We start from the raw sequence: 24651 nt of genomic DNA on the forward strand, positions 1-24651 counted from the left end.
TTACCTAGGTACTGTGCATGTGCGACTCCCAACAAAGATGGAACAGAAGTAAGATGCCTAACTCTGTAACTAAAACAGAGAGCTCAACACACAGGGTGAAAAGAGGAGCTGCAGCAATGTGCAGTACAACAAAAATATGGTGTTTTTTGAAAATTAAACCACATAAACCTATTCTGATATAACCTCTAAATACAAGTATGAACCTGAAAATGAGCATAATATGAGCACTTTAACAAACTTAAAAAAAACAAAACAATTAAGTTGTTTAACAATTATTTTTTTAGTGTAGTTGTGTCATGGCTGGAGACTAGTCTTCATGTGAGGTAGTTACTGTATTATAGTTCTCCTTTTATCCGTTTCATATGTTTTCATGACATGCAGTGTGTAAGGTAACTGAGATGTGAGGTATGTGACATAGGTTAGCCCACTTGAGGCTTTGTGGTTTTTATGTTATTTTAAAACTTGCATATAGTGAAATTTGATATTCGGTCCAGGGGCCGCACACAGAAATTAGCCAGCATTGACCAACTTGGATTATGATTTAAAATAACACGTATTAATGTGCATGTTCCTCTAACAATGAAACATATCCGGCCTTCGAATAGAGAGAAGAGGGCAAGGTTAGAAGATGAATGTAGTATTTAAAACAGCATGTGGAAGCTCTATAACTGTATAACATGGTCTTGGCAGGTGGACAAACACACTGATGGTGGTGGCAGTGGTGAATATCATTACATTAAAATACAACTGACTCACAAATATTGAAATTCAGCAGCATACAAGCCAAATTCTCAGTGGAGGGGGCAACATCTGTGCTGCCAAAAGCCACCAAACATGAAGCCCCTTTTCCAAAAATGTGATATTAACATTGAATGCTGCAGCTGTTTACAATTTAACCTGACTAGACTGGCGTGCGGCAGTATGTTCACTGGTGCAGGCGGACATTTCCCTTTGTGAGCTGCGGTCCTTCAGGACTGATAAATTAGCAGTTCATTTTTTTTTTTTTTTTTTTTTTTAACTTATGGAGAATAAATTATGGCTTCAAACAGCCCAACGATGAATAACGATTAGCTATGAAAAATATTGAAGTTAAACACACACCCAATTACTTTCAATTAGCTGATTTACCTGTCAAGAAGTTCCTGTTCCACAGTAGTGGGCGTACAAATGCTGTTTTTTATGCAAAGTGCTGCTTTATTATTATTTAATTCATTATTTTTTCTGAGTGGAATGCAATAACATGTTGATACAGCTAGAGCATAGTCTTGGATATACAGGCAGAGGCATGGAGGCAGAAAAACCACAACCTGTGGTTTCCCTAGCACCACATCTCTTAACCATCGCAAAACCACAGCGTGACCAAAGTGTGACCACATTACAGTCCTCCATGGAAAGAAACAGATGGGTGAATGAGCAACAGCCAAAAGAAACAAGAGTGGGATTTAAGAAACCAAAATATCAGAAAGAAATTGTTGATATATGGATTAGTGAAGATCACCAGCCACCAAAACATCCTGTAATTCATTTAATGTACTATTTACCACCATTTAGCATGTGTTTAAAAGGTCAGAACATTTAGAGAATAGTAAAATATGTGAACACTAGCACTCACTCATATATTAACACAGATGCCAGTTTCTTATATCTGTTTCTATGTTAACATGCACATACTTGCGCCATATGAAATTACTCCAATTTAAAATATAGGTGAAAAGAGGCCAGACTGATGCCCTGTAGTTATTTATTGGATAAATGGTCATTTCTTTAGACGTGTTAGTCCTCATTTCCATTTACAGTAGATATTCAGCTGGTAGCTTACATCTACCCCACACCATGTACAGTACATGCCTTTAAAGATGCGAAGGCTTTGACAGAGGGAGAACATCCATCTCCATTTACAGCCTGTCCTCCACATAATGGATAACTACTGTACAATACTGAAGAATGTGTGCGCTGGGAAACAGGTCAAAGTCATCCAAACAGCAGTTGTCAAACTATTCTGATAAAAGGAGAGGTTAGGAGAGATTATAAAGCTAGAACGCTCAAAGTCATGGTCTTTCCAGTAAAGGCATGTTTTGAATTAGTTGCAAAATATAAACCGTCAAAAACAAATTACTCTCTGTTCAGTAATACTGAAAAAAAAAAAAAAAAAGTCTGAAATGACATGTTTCTAATTATTCAAATAAAGAAACATGACAGAAAGAAGGCAAATAAAAGTCTTATGTATAAGTGAGAAATTTAAGGATGTGGGACCATATTTGTTGTTAGACATTTTGGTAAAAGAAATTAAATAGTGAATCCATTAGCAAAGTTATGTAAACCTACTGTTGTGTGTATTTCTAACACATCACTTCATGAAGTGCAATGCACACAAGAGAGGAGAGAGAGAGAGAGAGAGGATGTTTGCTGCTGCTTGTGCTCTACATCCGTCACTAAGGAATGCTCCTTAACACTAACATGTCCTCCCCTGCTCTCACTATGATAACTTACACTTCATTGCATCTTCCTCAGTGCTTTTAATTAAGAAACCGGATAGGGATTCATCCTTTACCTAATAGGGCATATTGCCACTTCATTAGAATTGTGATAAGACCGCAACTTAACAGCTCCTTTACATCTCATTCAAAATAAAATAATAAAGATATGCTATTAAAATGTTCTGTAAAATATCCCCCCCTACGGGAGCAAAGATGAATGACAAATGTAAATCAGACTTGAAAAACCTGCCTCCACCTCCCACTCACAAGACAGTTCAACAGTGACTGTGAGATCTTCCAGCAGCACACTAATATATTAATGTCAGGACCTGCAGACATGACTTACAACCATTTGGCTCGACTTCTATAACAATATTATTCACAATATGGTGCAAAGTGCGACACCATCAAAGTGACACACATTAAGGGGTGGCTCTAAGGCTTATGAATTATTAACATCAACATCAATAATATTTCTATGGGACAGCAAAACAGACTAAAGGGACCAATAATTGATGTGTTAGGCTTTTGTGAAAAACAAGTGAGAATCATAAATAAAGTTGATGTACAAAAACAAAGCATTCCCCTTCTCTTCTGTTAAGACAGGAACATTTAAAAGTTTTTCTTCTTTCTCTGATGTTCTTAAGCCTTGTGTATTTTTGAGTTTGTATTGTAAAGTACTTTGGGGTGCTTTACAACATCTTTTACAACAGGAACACATTGACGCATGACAGATGAGCATCTAATGCCGATGTCAGTACAAAATATGAAGTGCACCAAGTTTGTCTTGTTAACTCGGTTTGAAAAAGGGGGGAAAAAATTTGTGCATTTCAAATGAGATCTATAGGCCCAGAAGTGCCCATGCAGGTGCAACTAATCTCACCTGTGCATGGTATCTATTAAAGTGGGACATGCATATGAGCACACAGGCACATAATTAATGAAAGGTGTGAATGAGCAAAATAACCTGGTTGTTACAATTTCCCCTGCATGCAACAACTGGCACAAGTAAAGTTTTAAAACCTTATTAGTGGCTTTAAAGAAGATGTGTTTTGTAAGCACAAAACTGAACTTGGTTAGATGGGGACTTAGGTGACCCAACTATAGGGCTTCCATATGGCATGTTGCACTGAGCTGAATTCATAGGCTACAGGATCCATCCAATCATCTATACTGACTTACAGAGAAAATATTATGCTGGAAAAAGGACACCGTCCCCACAATAAAGAAATATGTCAGTATCAGTTGTTATAAAAGCTGTCCTAAAACCAACATAGGTTACATTGTTATCAGATGTATTTTTCTAACAGTGATTTGTAATGATTTTGAAAAGGTACAGACGAATGCTTTTGTCCTGCCATTAAAGGCGCCAGATCAGAAATTCTTATGTTTCGTTCTGGAGTGCAATTACAAACGTATTATGTTGTTTCATTTTGGGGACTTGTTTGACTAGTTGATTGACATTTACCCCACTGACACTAAGCTCACTTTTGTTTGGCTCATGATTCATCAAAGTGATCCATCAAGGAGATTAGTCCATCACGGACACATAGCACTGTGGGAAGACTTTGCACCTGGTCGACACTAAGGGTAAAGTTGCTGACATGTCAACCAAAGAAAAAAAAAAAGTTATTCATAGTATTTCATTGAATTTTAAATCAGACAGGCTAGAATCATTAGCTTAATCTAACAGCTGACCTGCTCCGTGCCTTTAGATCCTTTTAACATTCAACTGTGTGGGAGCTGTCATTAAAGAGCAATACCAAATGTTTAGGTCACCTCCTTGAATCCACAGTACATATATATCCTCTTTCTGACTATTGATCTGAAACAGATGTTGATGTCTTTTCCTTGACAGGACATTATGCATCATTTCAGGGATTTGGTTTAAAATGAATTATGTACGGTGGCCGAGAAGGGTCAGAACACATACAAAAGCTACAACACAAATACAAAAGCTACAACACAAATACAAAAGCTACAACACAAATACAAAAGCTACAACACAAATACAAAAGCTACAACACAAATACAAAAGCCACAACACAAATACAAAAGCTACAACACAAATACAAAAGCCACAACACAAATACAAAAGCCACAACACAAACGCAAAAGCGACAACACAAACGCAAAAGCCACAACACAAATACATAAGCCACAACACAAATACATAAGCGACAACGGAAGTAGCTAGCTATGTGACAACGGAAGTAGCTAAGTGACAACGGAAGTGAACGTGTTGTTGATAAACGGAGCCGGAGGATGAGCAGAAGGAGAAGTTCTTGTATGAGAAGTAAGTGAAACTTACTTCCCTTGCTAATTATGATTACTGTTGCTATGTGATTGTCACAAATAAGCAATGTTGTTCGATATATTTGTATTTTCACATGTATGTACTCTGCCATTTAGGCTACGAAGCTTCGTAGTGTCTTTTAACGCGCAAATGCTATGTTTAAAGTCTATAGTTTGTCACGTTTAGTGAAGCTGTTAAGCTAAATCACACAAATACTATATTATTGTAACTTGTTAAGCGTATCTCGGCCATTTAGGCTACGAAGCTACAGCTAGCATTTAACTAACGTTAACTAAATGGCGCCCCGCGTCTTTTAACGCGCGAGTCCTACGTTTAACTATCAACTAGCATTACTTGTTAATATATCCATCCTGCGTGTGTGTGCGCACACTCACTTCACTTGGAAGGTTAACATTGTTCAATGTTCTGCACTTGCTTATGGTTATGTGGTACATGAAGCATAGCACTTAAACAAATACAATATAACGTTAATGTTTAGTAAATTGTTTATTTATTTAATGTTTACATTCCTAATGCTCACCTAATGACACTATTTGTTTTATTACAGATAACTACAGTATGTATTGTCCTTTTTGTGGGTTCAACCTACATGTAGAAACAGCATTCTGCAGTTCATGTGGCAAGAACATCACATTTCTGCATGATGCTGCTAAGCCTGGCACAAGTGAAGGTAACTATTCAAAGATTCCATCATTTTTATTAATCTTCTATACTCAATGAGTGAAAGGCTGCCACTAACAGTTTTTTCATTATTGATTAATGTGTGAGTTATTGTCTGGATTAATGGATTAGTAGTTTGGTTTGTAAAATGTGGATCAGTGTTTCCCAAAGCCAAAGAGAATGTTCTCAAATGTCTTTTGTCCCCAACTCAAAGCTATTCAGTTTACTGTCACATAGGAGAGAAGAAACTAGAACTTTTTATAAAAAATAAAAAAATGACTCCAACTGATTGGATTCTGTTTGAAGCAGGAACTGGAAGCACAGGAAATAGTGCACTGGCTACATTCCTGAATTTTCAAGTTTGAAAGAGAAAGAGAGACAATCATGTTTCAAAAGAAAAAAGAACCACTGAAAGACAGCAGTGTGAAGGTAACTTCAGTTCAGCTGGTAGTCCATTATGTCATATATTTGCTATGTGTCAATGAACCTACTTCTATGTTTCTCTGTAGATTTCAGTTGGTATTATGCGCATAAAGGATGGAGTGCTGAAACCTGTCAGAGGAATGGTACTACCCCTTGTAGTGCAACCAGGGTCGGATGCAGAGCAATTGCGAAAGCAGCCGTGACAGAAAATGAAAGATTTTAACAAAAATTTAGAGGCTGGTCCCTACCTTCTGCTCTACCCTGATGGTACAAAGGTAATAAATATTCCCGGGACAGAAACAGCCTTCTCTCTGAAACTCTACAAGGATGCTGTTGGGAAGGCTTGGCAACGCCTCACATTGTACATTTGTACGGTGGAAGATTTCCTTACTAATTGTAAGTAATTCTGATATCAATAACCAAAGAAAAAAAGCTCTCTTAAATTGATTAGTATAAGTAAATTGTCCCATTGTTCATTGTCTAATCTTGTATTTCACAGCTGAGCAATTCAACTCAGACTCGTCTGATTCAGAGGTGATCATTACAAGCAGAAGTGCTGCTGAATTCAATTCAGCTGATACAGTAGTAAGTGTAACATTTGCCATGTTGTACCTGCTTTCATGACTCACGTGCAGGTCAAAGATGGTATGCCCTTTAACAATGTGGTGTGGGTCAGGATGTTCATCAAATGAGAGATACTCTTATTGCTTATATTTCAGGCTATTTCCGTCAAATCTGAAGTGCAGCTGTGATTTGTTTTTTACTTTCAGCTATTTAAACCAATCTTGACCAGTACCAGTATTGGTGTTGAAGAAACTCCACACCGTGATCCAGAAACTATGGTAATATGTGGCTCCTATATGTGTAGAGATATTAAAAACTAGAAACTACTATTTAGTTCCCTTAGTGTTTTTTATTAAAGTGGCAGAGATGTATGTGTTTGTAGCTTTGTCTTTTAAATATTCTGTAGCTAACTAAATTACATAAAGTAATATGTGACACTGACTTAGAGACCCAAAGTGATAATTGAAAGAGTAGTGCCTTTCTTTATAAATAGGACATCTGATACCCCTATCTTTTATATTCAAGCCCTTCTACTCACAAGTCCAATAACTTGTTTGTCATGCAGATCTTACTTTCCAAGCAGAAGACTGCCCAGGAACATCAGGAAGTGCATTGGAAACTACATGTTATAGGTATGATGCTTTCCTCTCTAAATTTGGAGATTGATTGATTCATTTGGAGACAAGAACAATGTAAATGTTTCTTAATTTTTCAGAAAATACACAGAACTGTATGCACCCATTATAGTAGAGGATTCAGAGACCTCCGGAGACAGTGATGCTGTCACTCATGATATTTCAGAGGATCCAGAGTAAGAAATCAAGTCACCCTTACTACAACTGTTGTTTTTTCTGGTTAAATGTGTCTTCCACCAAGTATCATCATCATCATCATTACATTCATCATCATCTATTTGTTGGTAGGATAGAACAGAGACCCATTTCAGAAGTGATTGCAAACCTGGCACTCCAGATTGATCGCCACGCAGTCAGCAGATTTCACATTTGCCGCTCTGACATCTGGGATGGTGCCGTCAGAGGATTCAAAAGAGGAACATTCTCTGAAAAGAAGGACCTCCTAGTAAAGTTTTCTGATGATGCAGGCATGTTTGAGGAAGGTATTGATACAGGTGGCCCAAAAAGAGAATTCCTCTCACTCCTGATGAAAAGCCTGAACAAACGACCCATATTTGATGGACCTGCAGAGAGCCGCTACCTTGTCTACAACTCAACAGGTACTGTTTTGTGTGGAGTGTTTTAAAGGAACTACATCATTAACCATGCAATTCTTGTTTAACATAAAAAACTGATTTAATATGATTACTATGTATTTTCATAAGCAGCAATCAGAGAGGATGAATATAGTTTGGCAGGAAAGATGATTGCTGTATCCATAGTACATGGAGGACCTGGTCCAAATTTCCTCTCAAAGGATCTGGTCAGCTACATCTCAGGGCAGTCCAGTTTCAACTCATCTATAGGAGACATTACAGATGAGGAAATAGGGAAAGTGTTACGAAAAGGTATGAGGGTGTAAAATTCTAGCAAAGGTTGTTGGTTAGTGAAGGGTGCAGTTTTGTCAACTTATTAAAGGTTAAAGGTAGTTTTCTGATATGACTATTATATTGTTTATATATATCAAATGAGTTAAGTTCATCATATATTTTTTTAGATACACAATGCATCCTCATTGGAGACCCCCGAGACCTAATGGTACAGAACAGCACTATGTTGCAGACAGCAGGGTGCTTCAAACATGTAAGGTCAGTTGAGGAAAGGAAGTCGATTGTAAAGGAGTACCTCAGGTGGTACATCATTGACAGAAACCACAGTGCAATTGAAAGGTATGTTTTTTTTGTTACTGTTTTAAAAAATATATTGTTTTGCGTTAAAACCTGGTGTTGCTGTCTTGCTGCTATGTAGTGCACATTCCAATTTTCTGGTAACCTGTTGTTGTATTTCAGATTCAAGGATGGGCTTTCCAGCTTGCAGGTGTTAACAGTGCTGCAGCAGCATCCTGAAGTCCTGACACCTGTTCTCTGCCTGTCAGATAAAAAGTTATCTGCTACGGACATTGAGAATATCTTCCGACCAGAGCTAAGTCTGCGTGGAAGCAACAAGAGGCTACAGGAGGAAAAAACACTATCTTTCTGGGCAGACTACCTTCTTGATTGTGAAGGTTGGTGAATTTTCTTTTAATTGTGTTATTTTATCCACAGAAATTATAATAAACAGTTCCAGAGTTGTTGTGGATGTTGTTTAATTGCTTTCTACTTTTAGAAAGTCAAAGTGAAGTAACCCTGGAGGAGGTCTTCATGTTTGCCACAGGTGTGCCATGCATACCTCCTGCTGGTATGGAACCTCAGCCACGCCTTCACTTCCTGGCCAGTTCAACGCCTCCCTATGGCAAATACATGTGCCAATACTTTAATGTTGCCACTCCTGGAAAACTACAACACCTTTAAGGCAAAATGAGCTTTGGGATTAAGAATTCCCTGGCTTTGGATGCATTTAGACAGTTATCAACTGTCAGCCCCTTGAACCATTGTCATTGAATTACCTATGTGGTAAAAGTTGCAGATAAATTAAAAGCTTTTTGTTTGCATTAATAGTAGTGGCCAAATGTTTGTGCCAGTTTTTCAAATTGTTATGTTTGTTGTGTAGTTTGGTTAAATAACACATCACCACTTAAATGTCAGAAGTAGTGTCATTTATGAAACATGGCTGTTAGGGCTGGAAAATATATCAATATTATATTGACATACTTTAGATATACAAGACTAGATATTGTCTTAAATTTTGGGTGTTTATCGCGATATGACACAAGTTTAGTCTTTTCCTTGTTTTTAAAGGCTGCATTATTTGCATTTGCCCACATTACTGTTGATTATTTATCAAAACTGTCATGGTCTTATTTGTGAAAGCACCAATTGTCAACCCTAGAATATTGCTGAAAAATAGACATCGATGTATTAGGTCACAAACATTGTGATAATTGATTTTTTTTCTCTGTGTAACTAAGCTGTATTTCTTGCATGTTATGTACATTTAGCCGCTTTGATGATAAACATTGTTTCTATTAAAAATAAAATAAGTAAATAAATAGAAATTAGATTGTGGACTCTTGTTTACACTGTATATTGCCATTTGTATATTACCATTTGTACAAATAAAAAAATAATTTTGTGAATCAACTAATGCCATTTATTCCCAGATACTTCATGAACGCATCATTTCCCAGATCCACTTTAGCCAATCTGACAGACTGCAGGCCAGATAGCATATGTTGGAGAGAAGCATGAAGAACGGATTGCAATATGTAAAACTTAATTTTAAAATTACAGAAGTAGAGGCAATTTAATTTAGTCTTTTTATTTTGAAAATCTGTACAGTGTTAAGGTTAGTAGCACGAGGTAAAACTTTTTAAAAGACATTCATGATTTGTGCAAATTCAATTTATTATGTATTGATATGTTTTCTACATTTGAAGATTTCAATATTAATGACTCAAAATACAAAAGTATGATTTTGGATTTGCCTGTCTGGACAAGGGACTTAACGGCAAAGACTTAAGACTTACTTGCATTTTACAAAACTGACTTGGTCCCACCTTTGGAAATAAGCTACAGTTGTGCTTACACATTTATGAAACCATGCTGAAGTTGAATATATATATATGAATAAATACGAATAAAAAAATCTTGTAAATTTCTTTATTTCTTAATTTAAAAAACAAAAATGGGAAAAATCCAACCTTTAAGGACACCAATTTTCTTTCTGCATGAATAATGTATTACAAATAAATGAAAGTTCTTCCTTAAAATACAGTAGTATACACACCCTGTACTTTACCCCAGTGTACTTATGACCCCTGCATTTTAAGGAAGAACATTTCTTTACAATACATATCCATTCACAAAGAAAATTGGTGTCCTTAAAGGTTGGATTTTTCCCAATTTTTTTAATTAAGATAAATTTCAAAAGATTATTTTTTATTCCTCTTTTAGTCAACTTTAGCATGGGTTCATAAACGCCATCGCAACTGTACATTAAAGATCAGCCATGTTCTTCAGGGTGATGTAGTTCTCTACAGCAGATTCCCATTGTAGAGGAGATGTCAAACCACTTTGTCTCTGCAGTTCTTCAAAGCGAGTTTGCTGTTCATCCTCTCCACCAGGAGTTGCTGGCGCTGGCATGAGGCTGTCAAACTGGCTCAGGGTTTGTGTAGATGCTGGGAATCCACAATTCCTTCCGTTAAATCTAGGAGCATGTACAAAAAAAAAAAATCCAGAATCACTCACTAACAGTTTTCTTTCAAATTTATTTGAGTTATGTTCATTATTTTAGTCACGCACTTCTCATAGGACAATGATGCAGAGACACAAAAGATACTAAGTCAACATGATCATGAGTTAAAATAAGTCACAACTACATATTTGACCAAAATGCTTGAAGCATGTGTGTATTTTTGTGACAGCTAGATGTTTGATGTGCAATGTTATTGTACTATCTATCCATGAATCCACCATGAACTATAGTTCAAATAAAGTGTTACCTGATTAGGTTTATTTTTAACATGGTGATGCAATACTCACCTGTGAGGCACATTGTACATAGCCTCTGGTTTACCAGATGGGCATTGGGATTGGCGAACTGGACGAATAGTGTGAGTGTTCCACAATTGCTTGTATTCATCCAGTTCATTCTGCAGGACACCCAAGAAGCAGTATCGCACCAAACTTATGTGTTGATAGTTGCCATTGAAGAGATGCCTCTCCTCAAGTCACTGAACAGATCCATCCAAAATTGACTCCTAGTTAAGAATACACACATTAACACACTATAATGTCGTAGATATTAGAAAAATGTAGAAAGAAAATAGTCTCAAGCTGACACTAAGGAAATACAACAGCCAACATGAGGCACCCACCAAGCAGGAGTGAGTATTGCCTAGATCAGTAAAACATACAGTAAATACACAAATGTAGTAGAGCATAAATCAATGAAGAATTTAATGTATGAGACAAAAACCTTTGTTTCCGAAAGTAGGACCACCAGCTTTCAATGCGCTGGTTGGATGTTGAAGTGCCGCAGACATGTGGCTTTTGGCTCCTGCAAACTCATCTGCATGCTCTGATCTCAGGGAACAGTGAAGTGATGCCATCAGTCCATTTTCTGTGCCGCAGTCTGTGCGGAGACGCATGGAATAATTCCAAACTCAGCTACACACTGCATGTAATTTTGAGCAATTATGCCAGGGTCATTGTTAGACTTTCCACATTTCAGCCACATGATTTTTCTAGAAAATCCATCGATACAGCCACTAATTGCAATCCCAAAAGGTTTCATTTTATCATAGCCATCAACATGCCAGACGTCATTGGGTCCCATTGAGTGGTATGCTCTCCGGACGAATCTGCGTCTAGAGCGATTTTTTTCCGGACGGATCCAGTTCTCCCATTAGGCGCATCACATCATCTCTTCTGACTATAAGAGAGTACTTCTGTCTCAGAGTCTGACACATTGCTCGGTATCATAAGAGCTGGCCTGATCCCTTAAGTTCCTCAGATATAGCTGCCTGCACAGTTGCAAACGGAGTGTAGTTTGTCCTCCGGTCAGGCGTGCATCCTGTAGTCTTCTTTTAAAGTGCTAAGACTCAATGAAATGTTGTGCTTGGTTGCCAGTAAGTCCATTATTACTTCATAACTATGGCCTTCTGTGAAATACTTCTGAATAAGTTCATCTGCCATTGTAGCTTCAGGACCTGATGGGTAGGAATGAGGACATTATATTTAAGATTATTAGATGCACTGCATTAATGTACCGTGTTTTAACTTTTACTTAGCATTGAAGAAACAGTACAGAGTAAAAGATACTCAAAGTCAATTACATTAATTACAATTTGAATTACATTTAATTACAAAAGTGGTTAACTTCATGTTCATTTGTCAAATAACAAAGCAATCCAGTATCTAATTACACTACATGTCAGAACTAAACATAGCATACCTTCATCTTGAAGACTCCATAAAAACTGAACGTTTCTGCCACATTTCCCACAATATGACAGAACATGTTGAAGGTTCACTCCACAAAATGGACAAAACATAACCTGTTAAAAGACCAAGGAAAGCAAAGTTTTAGACTACAACCAAGGCACATGTTCTCAAACTTGTGGGATGGTAATCTAAATACTCTTCTACACAAAGTTGATCCCTTAATACATTTGTACTGGTGCATACACGGACTCATATAGTTAGTGATTCATTATCTCCCTCCAGGAGTAAACACGAAGCAAGGTCATGGTGAAAATTCTGGGTTTATTTCATTCACACCAACCGTGTATGTATGACAGATTACGCTACTAATACTGTAATAGGCAGCATATTAAAAGGTAACACAATTAGCATTCACTTTAAACATCTGTTTACCGCAACCATTACCACATATGTTATGTATATGTGTTTAAACAGCTTCACTAAACGTGACAAACTATAGCTATCTAGACTTTAAACATAGCGTTAAAAGACGTTACGAAGTTATAGCTATCTAGCTAAATGTTAGCTAGCTAACGTTAGATAGCTGTAGCTTCGTAGCCTAAATGGCAGAGTACATACATGTGAAAATACAAATATATCGAACAACATTGCTTATTTGTGACAATCACATAGCAACAGTAATCATAATTAGCAAGGGAAGTAAGTTTCACTTACTTCTCAAACATACAAGAACTTCTCCTTCTGCTCATCCTCCGGCTCCGTTTATCAACAACACGTTCACTTCCGTTGTCACTTAGCTACTTCCGTTGTCACATAGCTAGCTACTTCCGTTGTCGCTTATGTATTTGTGTTGTGGCTTATGTATTTGTGTTGTGGCTTATGTATTTGTGTTGTGGCTTTTGCGTTTGTGTTGTCGCTTTTGCGTTTGTGTTGTGGCTTTTGTATTTGTGCTGTAGCTTATGTATTTGTGTTGTGGCTTTTGCGTTTGTGTTGTCGCTTTTGTATTTGTGTTGTCGCTTTTGTATTTGTGTTGTAGCTTTTGTATTTGTGTTGTAGCTTTTGTATTTGTTCTGACCCTTCTCGGCCACCGTAATTATGGGATATATTAGACCACAGTTTTATGCTTGTGTCGATAATTTAGTTAGTGTAATGGTGTACATTATACTAGCATCTTGCACTCCTTTTTCTTTGATTACTCAGTTGAGTATCAAAATAGTGGGGAACAGCGCCAGGTACTGTACATCATTTTAGGCATTTTTGATTGGCATGATTTTCAGTGGTGTTATCTCATTCTGCATCTACTGAGGTTAATTCCGGTAAACTCTGATTCACTCAAAGGGCTGTTGAGAAACAGCTTGGACTTATTCCATGCTCCTTCCTCAGACATCTTATTTACTTTATCATGATGCATTTTTGTCTTTTCAAATGTTTAAACTGCAATAGCTTATAATGTTGTCGTTCCTAAAAAATTATTTACGGTTTGAACCCAATCTAAAAACCATTTGTTAGTAATCCCAGATATGGTTTGAATAAGTGAAAAATATGTCTGCTTTGATACTTAGCCTTTGGGTTTTTGGAAATCACTAGAACCCTGTTTACAAAAGAACAACAGACAAGACTTGACAAGTATACGTATCAAGTCTACTAACTGGCTCTCTGACGCATATCCAGTAGCATACATAAGGTGGTTTATAATTGGGTTTGTAAGTAATAAAAAAGATACATCTAAAGAGAATGTCAGACAAAGTAATCATTTTAAATTACCTAATATTTTCCATCTCCCTCCCCTGGAATAATCACTGTGCTTAATGACTAATTATACTGTATCAGTGAGCAGACATCCAAAAATGTTGGAACATATAAGTTGTACATCTATTTGAAAAGGAGTCCGACCTATTGAATAACTATGCTACAATAGTGGATGTGTGCCCATGGCTCAGTTGGCATTCATTTAGTAACATTATAACATGGGGGCTTTCCTGACTAACATGTTTTTCCGCCAATACATTTTCTTGAAAGATGCTATTCATATGTTGTCCATAAATCTCATTCTACTTTTCAGTGAAGAACATTTATAGTTGTATCAGAAATGTATTAGCCTAAAAGGACAACACATAACTAACTGGTGCCTGCTGAACTCCTTAAACTGTGCCACAATTATATCCTTCATGGAGCTATGATCACTGGAGGGATGACAATATGGCAACAGAGAACAGAGAACTCCCAAGTGTATTTCCCGTGTTGAAAGCTATTTGAATTGGGAGAAGGAACAGAAGTCCAGCTGAGAGGATTATTCCAAGGCACAGAATACATTTAAATTTGATGTGAAAACCAGATTTGAAAACTAAGGAAACAAGAGATACTTAAAGCTTTGCAGCCAAGTTGAATAATCACACTGAAGTGATAATTTCTCTGAAACTGAGCAGTATGAGTAGTGTTTGAGTCACTGTCTGGGAATCATAATAAAAATCAGTTACTCATTTTACGGTCAATGGAAAATCAACGTAATTTCTTTTGACAAACTTCTGGGCCCTTGGATTCACAATACAAGTATATAAACACTAGTACAATGTGGAACAGGAGTAAGTAAAAATGAGAGATACCAAATACCTCTTAATAAATTCCAATGCATTTCATTGGAATGCATTGATGGTACATTTACAGGACACAAACAATGCTGTTTGGATCAACCAAGTGCATGAGAAGTCTATCATGTTTTATGGGGGGGCAGAAGAAATGTTACCCTCAGTTTCCTTACTACATAAACCAGTTTCCCCTGAATTCCAGAGCAAAGGACGATGGGAGCAGAGCAACAAAATGCTTACTACCACCAGAATTATTGAAAAAATAACAAAGCAACAATTACAAATGCCACACATCAATTATGTATAACTGTTGCAGATGTAGAGTGGAAAGACTCACTCTCAATGTGTTCTGCTTCTTTTCCAAAGAAGCATTTCCTTTACAGTGTAGGTAAAACACAATAAATCAAACCAATGTAATCACTGTTTCTTGTACCCTTTTGTCACCTAAGAGAAGTTATAAACAAAGATTATTAATGTGCCTCGATCGTATGATGGTTAACAGATTGGATCTGGCTATCATTTTAGATTTTCAGAGATGTCATAGGATACTTAATCTCAGCAGCTGAAAAAAACTTCTACATTCTGAGTAAACAGCTCTAATTTACTGCATTTGATTTAACAGCATTAAAACAATAAATATTAAGTACATAACCTTCTCATAAATATCTGTTCTGTCACTCTCTACTGTCAAATGATAAAGTGATTCAACTGGAAGCAGTCAATGTAAACTCAACAATTTACTGTTGGCTAACATCCGTTGTCAGATATGTCTTCGCCAGGGGGTCTGTCTCACAACGCAGGATTATGAAGTTAGCTGGATAACTGCTGAGTAAAACCTGGAAGCCCCTCAAATCTGCAACATGGATGAAAATTAAAACCTCTTCTGGAATATACTCAACACATTTGTCCAGCTAAGTCAGAAATTGTGCTTTGACAAAGAAAGTGATGGGTTTATTTTCAGCAGCAGCAACTAGGGTCGAAAACAAATATACTATGAGGATAAAGACAATGGTTAGCGTGACTGACCAGTGAGAACCACAATGGCAACACAAAGAAAAGCCACCAACAGCCATACTACTGCCAATACTGATTACAAACTGATCTCTGGGACATAAATTGAAAAAGGCAACAGCAGTGACCGCTTAACACTGAAGATGTTGCCAAATTGGAACAAAAAGTACACACCTTATCATTTTCATCAACCCTACTTTGGCTTTTTGGCTTTTAGTAAAGCATTTATGTTGCAATCAGAGGCTTTCATGATTTAAGTGCAACTTCTGGAACAAAAACCCTGCACAACCTCTTAGATCTTATTGTGAGCCAAGAATATTTAATCCTACGGTTAAGACGGTAAGACTAAAAATATAAGCATAGCCTACATTTTCAAGCCTGAAGATGCTGAATGACAATCTTCATATAAAACAACCCAGAAAGATGGTGAGAGAAGAATGTGCCTGCACTGACAGTGAGACAGATATGGTTGGAGTCAGCTGAGGGCCTGGTACTTCTCTTGTCTGTGACATATGCTCTCTGGGTCTCTGGTGTCTCCTCTGACGCGGTTTCACAATATGATAAATGCAATGATGAGTGTTAAACTGTGCACACAGAGGAATGCCATGGTCAAAGGGTGCCTGTTTCAAAATTCTTTTATGTGGTGCTCTCCTCTCCCACTAGACCTACAGAAGACTTGGACTTCAATGCCTCTAAAATCTTTGACATTTTGGGAAATAACATTTGCTTTCTTTCCGAGACTTAGATGAGAAGATCGCTGCCACTCTCATATTTGTCTGTTAAATACAAAGAAACAGCAGCTGATTAGCTTAGCATAAAGACTAGAAACCGGGGGAAACAGCTAGCATTGCTCAGTCCAAGTGTGACAAAATCCAGCTACCAGCACCAGAAATGAACGTGTTTGTTTAATCCTTACAAAAACAGTGTACGGTGGGTGGGTTGTGTGAAAGACTATGGCTCGGTTTAAAATTGCATACTAACATACTATTCATACTAATTATGATGTAAAATTAAGTATTAAGTGTGTTCCAACTGCATAGTATGTGGATTTTTTGTACATGATAAATGCCAGGATGTACAGTATACTAGATTAGCAAGAATTTCTGAGTCAGCTGGTAATAGCATACTTAATTGTTAATTTAGTACGCAGTATGCAGTACAGAGTATATATTAATTTAGTATGTAGTATGCAGTAGTTAGCATGCAATTTCAAACAGCCTCTAATTCATTCCTGAGAGCAGTGACTTCCTGGAGTCTCCACAGGTTGCATGGAAACTGCTCTTACCATACAAAGGTAAGAGTGGCATCAATGTTTCTCTCACATTTGTATGGTAACTTACTCCTCGCAAGAAAGCAAATACGCATATTGTATATCCCAAAATGCCAAACTATTCCTTTAAAAAGCAAGACATAAGTGTTCCTGTTCAGGTATTTCTATTAATGCTAACTGGTAAAAACTGCATTGTCAAATTCACCAAATTATCAAATAAGAATAACATTTTCAAAGACAAAATCTAGGGTGATAATCACATTAATGAAGCTGTTCAGTTAGAATTTAAACATCCATACTAAAAGCTAACCATGATCATGACCACTATAAATCACCTCATGAAGGAACTGCTCATGTACATTTTAAGCTTTAGTTGTATGCCAAATAACGCCCATCTAACATCTGTTAGTCAGTTCTACAGATTGTTATCCAAAAACAAAAGTATAAAAAAAGAAAAGAAAAAAAGGATGTCCCATGGCCTATTGGGGGCCGTGTTATAATATCAAACTGCTATAACACACCTGCATGTAAAAGCAACAACGTTTACACAAATAGCTTTTTTTGTAAAAACAAACAAACTGTTTATTACAGTAATAAATGTTCCGAGATGTGCTGACACACTGATACTCTGCAGAGAGCCTAATGAATGCCATAAGCCAATATTTTCTTTTGGCAACTGAGTCTTGCCAACTTAAATCACGCTTGGTTCCCTTTGAACTACATCTCAGTCATGCCAAGGCACAATTGCACTGGTATAGGACTGGGGCAATTTGAAAAAGAATGCAGTATGCAAAATCCACATTCATCTTATCAAATTCAGATCATTACTCTGAATCTTTGGCACTATAATAAAACTCTACTAACCATTACAAGCCTGACGGGCAGTCATCAGCTCACATCGTACAGGGCACTTGGCTCTAATCTTGGCTCTTAGCTGACAATCTTTTTCTCCTTTAAATAAACATTGTGGGAAACAACTGTGGCCACAGCCAATAACCATAAACCAACATAATTATGTTAAGAATGTGTTTGAGATTTGAAGATCAAACAGGATGTCACTGTGTGCTTGAACCACAGCCAGCAGTTTGTCAAGTGATGCAGAGATGATACTTTACAAAGTCTACATTTGGAAGACTTCTCAGAGGAGATATTCAACATTCTGGCATTTCTTTAGTTCTCCATATGCTTTCCCAGAAAAAGGACATACACAAATAGATTTACTATGAATGATTGGCAAAATGTTTGAAAATAAGTTTCCTAAATAAGTTGCATGATTCTGTTTCCAAACAACAGTACAACCATCTCATCAGCCTGATTCACAATGTGCCTGAAAAAAAAGAGCATTACATTCCTGCAAAGTGGTGTTTGAGCATTTATCAGCTGCTCATTTTATAATAAATATATCTTAAAAGAAACACCATAAGGAGTGTGGGGGTGTTGGGAGAGTAGCACGTGTCTCAAATCATAAAATGATTCAACTTGCAGCTTGTATCCATCACAAAGACAAGCAGACATTTGTCAAACTCTTGTTGCTGTAAACTATATATTTTCTATATCACAATAAATGAATTGGCCATAAGGGAAAACTGTGGATATTTGAATTGATTTTTAACTAAACTACCTCTTTAAAGTCAGTAGTGTCAAGTTGTTTCATTATGCCTGTGAGATGGCCCCTTGCAATGAAGACCGATTAAGTTCTAACAACTTAATCCGTAGCCTCTGACAGGGGTTTTGCTGCGAGGAGACGCTGTGTCCACTGTGTCTGTGAACTGTCATAATTAAAGCCAGTGTCAGAGCAAAATAGTTCAATCAAGAGGCTTGTGGATATTTGGATTGCAATGATCCCTTTAAGTCACAAAGGATGATTAAGAGGAAAATCCACCGTGTCCCCAGAAAATCCCTTCATTCCATAAGAAACATTGTTATATAATAAATTTTAAAAAGTTCATGGAGTTTTTTAAATATCTGTAATGATCAACTGCAGCCTTTTTAGGAAGCAGACATTTTTCATCTCGTAAAAACATCTGACTGACTGCACTGAAAGTAGTTTTATTAAAAATAGTAATTAAATCACATGCATGGTAAAAAAAAAAAGGAACACTGGAGGATTTTTATTTAGCTTATTTATTTTTTGTTTTAAAGCTATAAGCAGCCTCTGGCAACATGATTTTGTGATTTTCACTTATCTTTGCGTGATTCATTAGGCAGAACTGCCCAGTGTTATACAAAAAGTGAGTTTCCATCACTAACATTTCAACCAAGCACCATTTAAACAGCATTATTGCTCTGAATAATAAATGACAAGTCCAATTTGACATCATGTAGAACTACATTTTGCAATCACTTTTTATGGGCACAAAACATGAATCACTCTTCTGTACCTGTAACACGTTGTGACTTCTCCAGTCGACTTCACGCAGGGGTACTTTGTTGTAGAAATGTTATTCTCAGAGCACTCTTCACTGTGAAAGAAAACATTTTAAAGTAAGCATTTTTCTGTCATCTCATGCAAGGAGTCCTGGTGTCACTTTGGTGTTTAAGCCTACATGTCCTACAATTACCCGTCACTGGCATCCTCTTCTTGGTAAGACCAAAGCAGACCTCCTGAGAAGTACATGCAGGTGACGGCGAGCAGAAGAGGACTCCTGTTGTGTTTTAGTATCATCTCATCGGTCCTGTCACCTGGGTGCTGACAGTACTCCACACGTGTAATGATTTGCTCCTCACTGCTACAACTTCAGGGAGTAAAGTGGTGTAGCGACAGACAGGCAGACCCTCCCACTCACCCCCGGGCTTCTGAGCCATCTTAACGGTAACTTTCCCTCCTCCATACTTTTGACAGGTCACGTCAAGAAACCGGAGGAACCGGAATATATAGCCTATTTAAACTCTTTTTTTATTATTATTATCATTAAACATCTTTTCTTTTAGCCAAGATGTTTGCTGACACATAAACATACCTTTTGTTTAACCGTTTATCTTCGGTGAAACTTTGAAAATGGATCGGAACCACTAACATTCGCCCCATCATTCACCCCACACCGACACGTTGTAGTAGAGAACGCTCTATGTGCGTCATGACGTCTGCATCTTTGCTACCACCTCGTGGCTGTTACTGAAATAACTGCTCCATAATAAATAAATACATGAACAAATAAATAAATACATACATACATAAAAAAAATGCACATCTGTTTTCCAAGACAAGAATGCGATGAGTTCATCATCAGTTAGATAAAATTCTATTAATTTCTGTGTTTCACTTCAGTGGGTGTCATATAACCAACACATTCAAAATGCATTATAGAAATATGAGCGCGAATACATTTGAAGTAATAATTTATTGCACCTCTATTTGAAGTTGTAAGCATATATTATTCATAAATTGATTAAACAAGATTTCATAAAATACTTTAAAAAAGGGGCACGTCACACATTCAGACTACTCAGCATGCAAAAACAGTTCTTCTGAGGCTTTGATAGAAGCTTCCCAAAGTTTAAAAAAAGGAAAGAGATGAAAGAGAAAAGCAGCGTTTGTAAATTAATTGAGCATCTAGAATAAAATCCACAGGATTGCAGGACAAACAGTATGTATATAGCCTGGGGCCCAGTGGCACAATATGTGCTTCTAAAACATTTGTAATCTTAAAACTTCTGTATCAAACAACACCTCTAAATAACCTATACAATTCAAATATCTGATTATGTTGCTAGATTATGAATTATGAGCTGTTCATTGACATTTTGCTCTCTGCTACATGTTATAATAATTTAAAAGCCTCATTCATTCAACAGATCAATATCATTAATTAAAATTACTTTAAATTTGAGTCCAGCAGTGGTGGAACAAGTATTCAGCTCCTCTTCTTAAGTAAAAGTAGTAATAATACAGTATACAATCACTCAATAAAAAGTAAAAGTATTACCAGCAAAATGTACCTAAAACTTTCAAAAGCAAAAGTACTTGTGCAGACAGAACGGAACCGGTCAGTTAATAATAACTTATCTGTTATTATTAGCACTGATGCATTAATATGTGAGCAGCATTAAAAGGTTAACATGGAACTAGTGTCAGTTAGCTAGTTGTCAGAGAAAGGTAGTTGAGTAAAAAGTACACAATTTCCCTTTAAAACACGAGTAGAAGTATGAAGTAGCATAAAATTCAAATTCAACTCAAGTAAAGTAAAAATACTTCAACATTGCACTTAAGCATTTACTGAATACTAAGTATTTGCAGTACTTTCCACCACTGGATTCCAATGAGCACATGAAGCATGTCAACCAAGCCATTACATCAGCAGGAAGTTCTAACTTTCATGCTCTGTTAACCCAAACCTACCTCACTATCTTGCTAATTCTTTGGGTCAAGTGGTTTAAAGTTAAAGAGTTGATGAGAAACCTGAGTTAATGAGTGACCCTGACCTCTGTATGACCTCTACCAGCAGGCCTGATCCGAGCACAAACACTGCTCACTGGCACCTGCAGAACCCAACAGTTCTTCAGTTTCTCAGGAATGCAGTGTGGCATTACAGGGAGTTGGACAGTGGAGCTTCTGAGGAGCCTGTAAAGGATATCCCAGTGAAACAAGAGGACTGTGGTGTCACTTACAGTCACTTTGGTAGCTTTTCAATCTGTAAGGTCAGTCAGGTATGATTTCACTTTATTCAGAATTAGTCAGAAAGAATGTCTATTGAGGTGAAACATAATACAATATTTCCTATTACAATCATGTTTTTCTTTTTCATTAAAAGGAAACTGTGCCTTGTGCCTACAGAAAATAGCACCTTGAGCCTGCTTCAAAGGGCCTGCTCAAGCATGACCATTTCAGTTCAAGTGAAAGCAGGATTTCACTGGTCTACCTGCTTCATTACAACAGAGCCTCTATGGCTCAGTAACCGTCTGAAGGTGCAGTTCAATTTACAGCCACTTGATGGCCCTTTCAACCAAGAGATCCCACCCCCACCCCTCTTTCGCCACTATCGTCATCATTGCCCACAAAATGGATGACAGCTTTTAGAAATACCAGGGTGCGTCACGACTCTGAGGTGCACATGCTGTGCCATTTATGTTCCACCTGTTATGATGCCTCAGCAGCCCGAGAGGCAGAGAATGAACATGCCTGCAACAGCACAAGTAGCCAATTAATGCTGCAGGCTGACACTGTATCAAAGCTACAGAGCTAATAACCTCACTATAATGTCTAGCAACATCCTCTGCCTCAGAGATATGAAATAATTGTCTGTGGTTCTTTTGCCATGTTATCAATTTTAAAGTAAACAATAAAGAACAAAGGAAGCCTTTTTACCCTTTACTCTGTCAATGTACTTTATTGTATCTTTCAAATAAATGACTTTTACTATGTTTCTCTCCCTCTGTGTTTGTATCCATCTGTTTGCCACATTCCAAACTTAAGGATATTTTGAGCAAAAACCAAGATCTCACTATGTAGTTCCTGTTCTCACTGTTCACCCAGCCAGTGTTGTTTATCTCAGCTGGGTGTTTCCTGACCTAGAAGGATTGGTTAGAGCACAGGTGGACCACTGTTTTTCCACTTAACAGTGCCACATCACATGAAACTCTTATCCTATCTTTACTGCCTCGGCAGGGACAGAAACTGCACCACCGTGAGGATAACAATTAAATCAGATGAAAGAAAAGTTATCCAGGGAGAAAGGACACACTTTGTAGAGGTTTGTATTTGAACAAACAAAAGAAAATACAGGACTAAAACAGTCTGTGATGGGACTTGGTTGTTTCTCTTGATTAAGGAGCTATCCTTGAGATCTCTGCAAGAGGTGGAAACAGCCTGACTTGAACTGGAGAAAGGTGGAGCAGAAATACACTGCTATTCTAAGATGTGATGGTTTTAGGGGTTGCAGGGCATTGCACCAAATGGACTCGGTTTGATTGTTTGGCAAAAGAATCTGAAAAAAAACAAGTTCTATTATACTGATGAGCCATCCAATGAGAGAATGTGCCGTCAAAAACAATTCAGTGCATTGTAGGCTGCTGACGTTGACATTCAAATGATCCTTTCCATGCTTAATGGATGCTTCATAATGCGGGACTGCAGCAGTGGACTATACACAAATGTAGCCTTTTATCCTGTAAATGCTCTCTCAACACATAGGATGGCAACGAGAATTTTGCAGGGCACGAGCACCCCTCTGTCACAACTCCTCTCTTTCTTGTCTTTCTCCCTTTAGACAGTGCAGCACTGCAGTGCCTCTCTGCACATGCCCAGACAGACTGGTAGAGAGCCACAGCAAGTTTGAGCTCGCTAGAAATATTAACAGGCGGCATCACAGTCACATTCATGTACTCCTGCAAGCTGTGTTTGTCTGTTTGTCATGGACAAAAGTCTTATTTAACACAACTATAAATTAATTCCTCAATGGCATTTTGGAAGGTTAAAATGCAACGACAGGGACACATTTGCTGTCACAAGAATGAAACCTGGGACTACCTCTTAACAGGGCTTTCTCTGTCTCAAGGTCACTCTGCCTCCCACAAGCTTTTTATGCAAACTGTTATATAGTCAGCGCAGCTTACAGTCTCACATTACCTCTCTTAGGTCTATAATGTATGTTTCTTTTATTACAGCAATTAACATTTACTACAATGCTTTTGCCTAATACTATATTTAACTATCTTTATAGTTCCATTCTCTGTATGCTAATTTTCTCTTGTTTTACCATCTCAGCATGGTTCCTTTTATGTACATTTTATTAAATAACTAGTCCACCCCAGTTACAATAATGCCACAGTAAGCTACATTAAACCATTACTAATGCAATCTGAGAATAAATGTAGCTTTACAGCTATTTGTTGTCTAATTTTCAAACAGTCTGGTGGCTTAGTAACCAGGTTAAGAGGAATCTTCATGGTTGCATATTTTACTCTATTATTGCCATGGCAATAGACCATTATTCATTTTGCTTGTTGAAACAGAAATATACAAATTATGCAATCAAGTGGATACAAAAATGTGATTCATACATCAACTCATCAAAACACTAAATAAATGGGAGAATAGCAGGAGAAATTACATCAAAAGGAGGTCAAATGGTGACGAGGTAAAGAAATAAAGTAGACACATGGGTGTGTTGGTAGGTCTGGAAAATCAAGGGACAAAAAGTCCAGGGGAGATACACTGTATATATATCTTTTTTTTTTTTGCATTATTTTATGATGCTTGCGATGCATCAAACCGAAAGCAGTGGAGGCCAGGTGGAGGAGAAATAGTGCAAATGGTCATAAAGGATAGGTTCACATTTTTCCTGTTGCTGTATGTACTGTATTCCTCCCCTCCATACTGACCATAAAGAGATCCCTCCCCAATGCAA

The 24651-nt window shown here is 37.3% G+C and overlaps 1 protein-coding gene and 4 long non-coding RNA genes across 8 annotated transcripts in view; 3 read left to right on the forward strand and 2 right to left on the reverse strand.

The window, feature by feature from the left end:
• ccbe1 (collagen and calcium binding EGF domains 1) overlaps nucleotides 1-20354 on the reverse strand; it is a 46554-nt gene extending 26200 nt beyond the window's left edge. For both annotated transcript variants that reach the window (XM_028601540.1, XM_028601539.1), the window contains exons 1-2: nucleotides 19867-20354; nucleotides 19687-19767 (exon numbers count right to left, since the gene is read on the reverse strand). In XM_028601540.1, the coding sequence (XP_028457341.1) occupies nucleotides 19687-19767; nucleotides 19867-19970 (185 nt within the window). In that variant the 5' untranslated portion in view covers nucleotides 19971-20354. The remainder of the gene's footprint in view (nucleotides 1-19686; nucleotides 19768-19866) is intronic.
• Nucleotides 4603-6058, forward strand: LOC114570911 (uncharacterized). Of its 3 annotated transcripts, none has more exons than XR_003694598.1 (3): nucleotides 4603-4773; nucleotides 5342-5464; nucleotides 5761-5811. It is a non-coding gene; the product is annotated as an uncharacterized LOC114570911 (long non-coding RNA). The 3 variants fall into 3 exon arrangements; XR_003694597.1 differs by lacking the exon at nucleotides 5761-5811 and adding an exon at nucleotides 5964-6058 and having other exon boundaries at nucleotides 4604-4773; XR_003694596.1 differs by having other exon boundaries at nucleotides 4605-4773; nucleotides 5764-5806.
• On the forward strand, nucleotides 6095-6719 carry LOC114570913 (uncharacterized). The gene is made up of 3 exons (XR_003694600.1): nucleotides 6095-6273; nucleotides 6377-6462; nucleotides 6648-6719. It is a non-coding gene; the product is annotated as an uncharacterized LOC114570913 (long non-coding RNA).
• On the forward strand, nucleotides 7027-7609 carry LOC114570912 (uncharacterized). Its single transcript, XR_003694599.1, has 2 exons — nucleotides 7027-7252; nucleotides 7365-7609. It is a non-coding gene; the product is annotated as an uncharacterized LOC114570912 (long non-coding RNA).
• Nucleotides 12087-13308, reverse strand: LOC114570910 (uncharacterized). The gene is made up of 3 exons (XR_003694595.1): nucleotides 13154-13308; nucleotides 12450-12552; nucleotides 12087-12204 (listed from the first exon to the last, which is right to left on the reverse strand). It is a non-coding gene; the product is annotated as an uncharacterized LOC114570910 (long non-coding RNA).
• Nucleotides 20355-24651: the final 4297 nt, after the last annotated feature.

Source organism: Perca flavescens, chromosome 16 (genome assembly GCF_004354835.1).
Source record: "Perca flavescens isolate YP-PL-M2 chromosome 16, PFLA_1.0, whole genome shotgun sequence".
NCBI classification, from domain to species: Eukaryota; Metazoa; Chordata; class Actinopteri; order Perciformes; family Percidae; genus Perca; species Perca flavescens.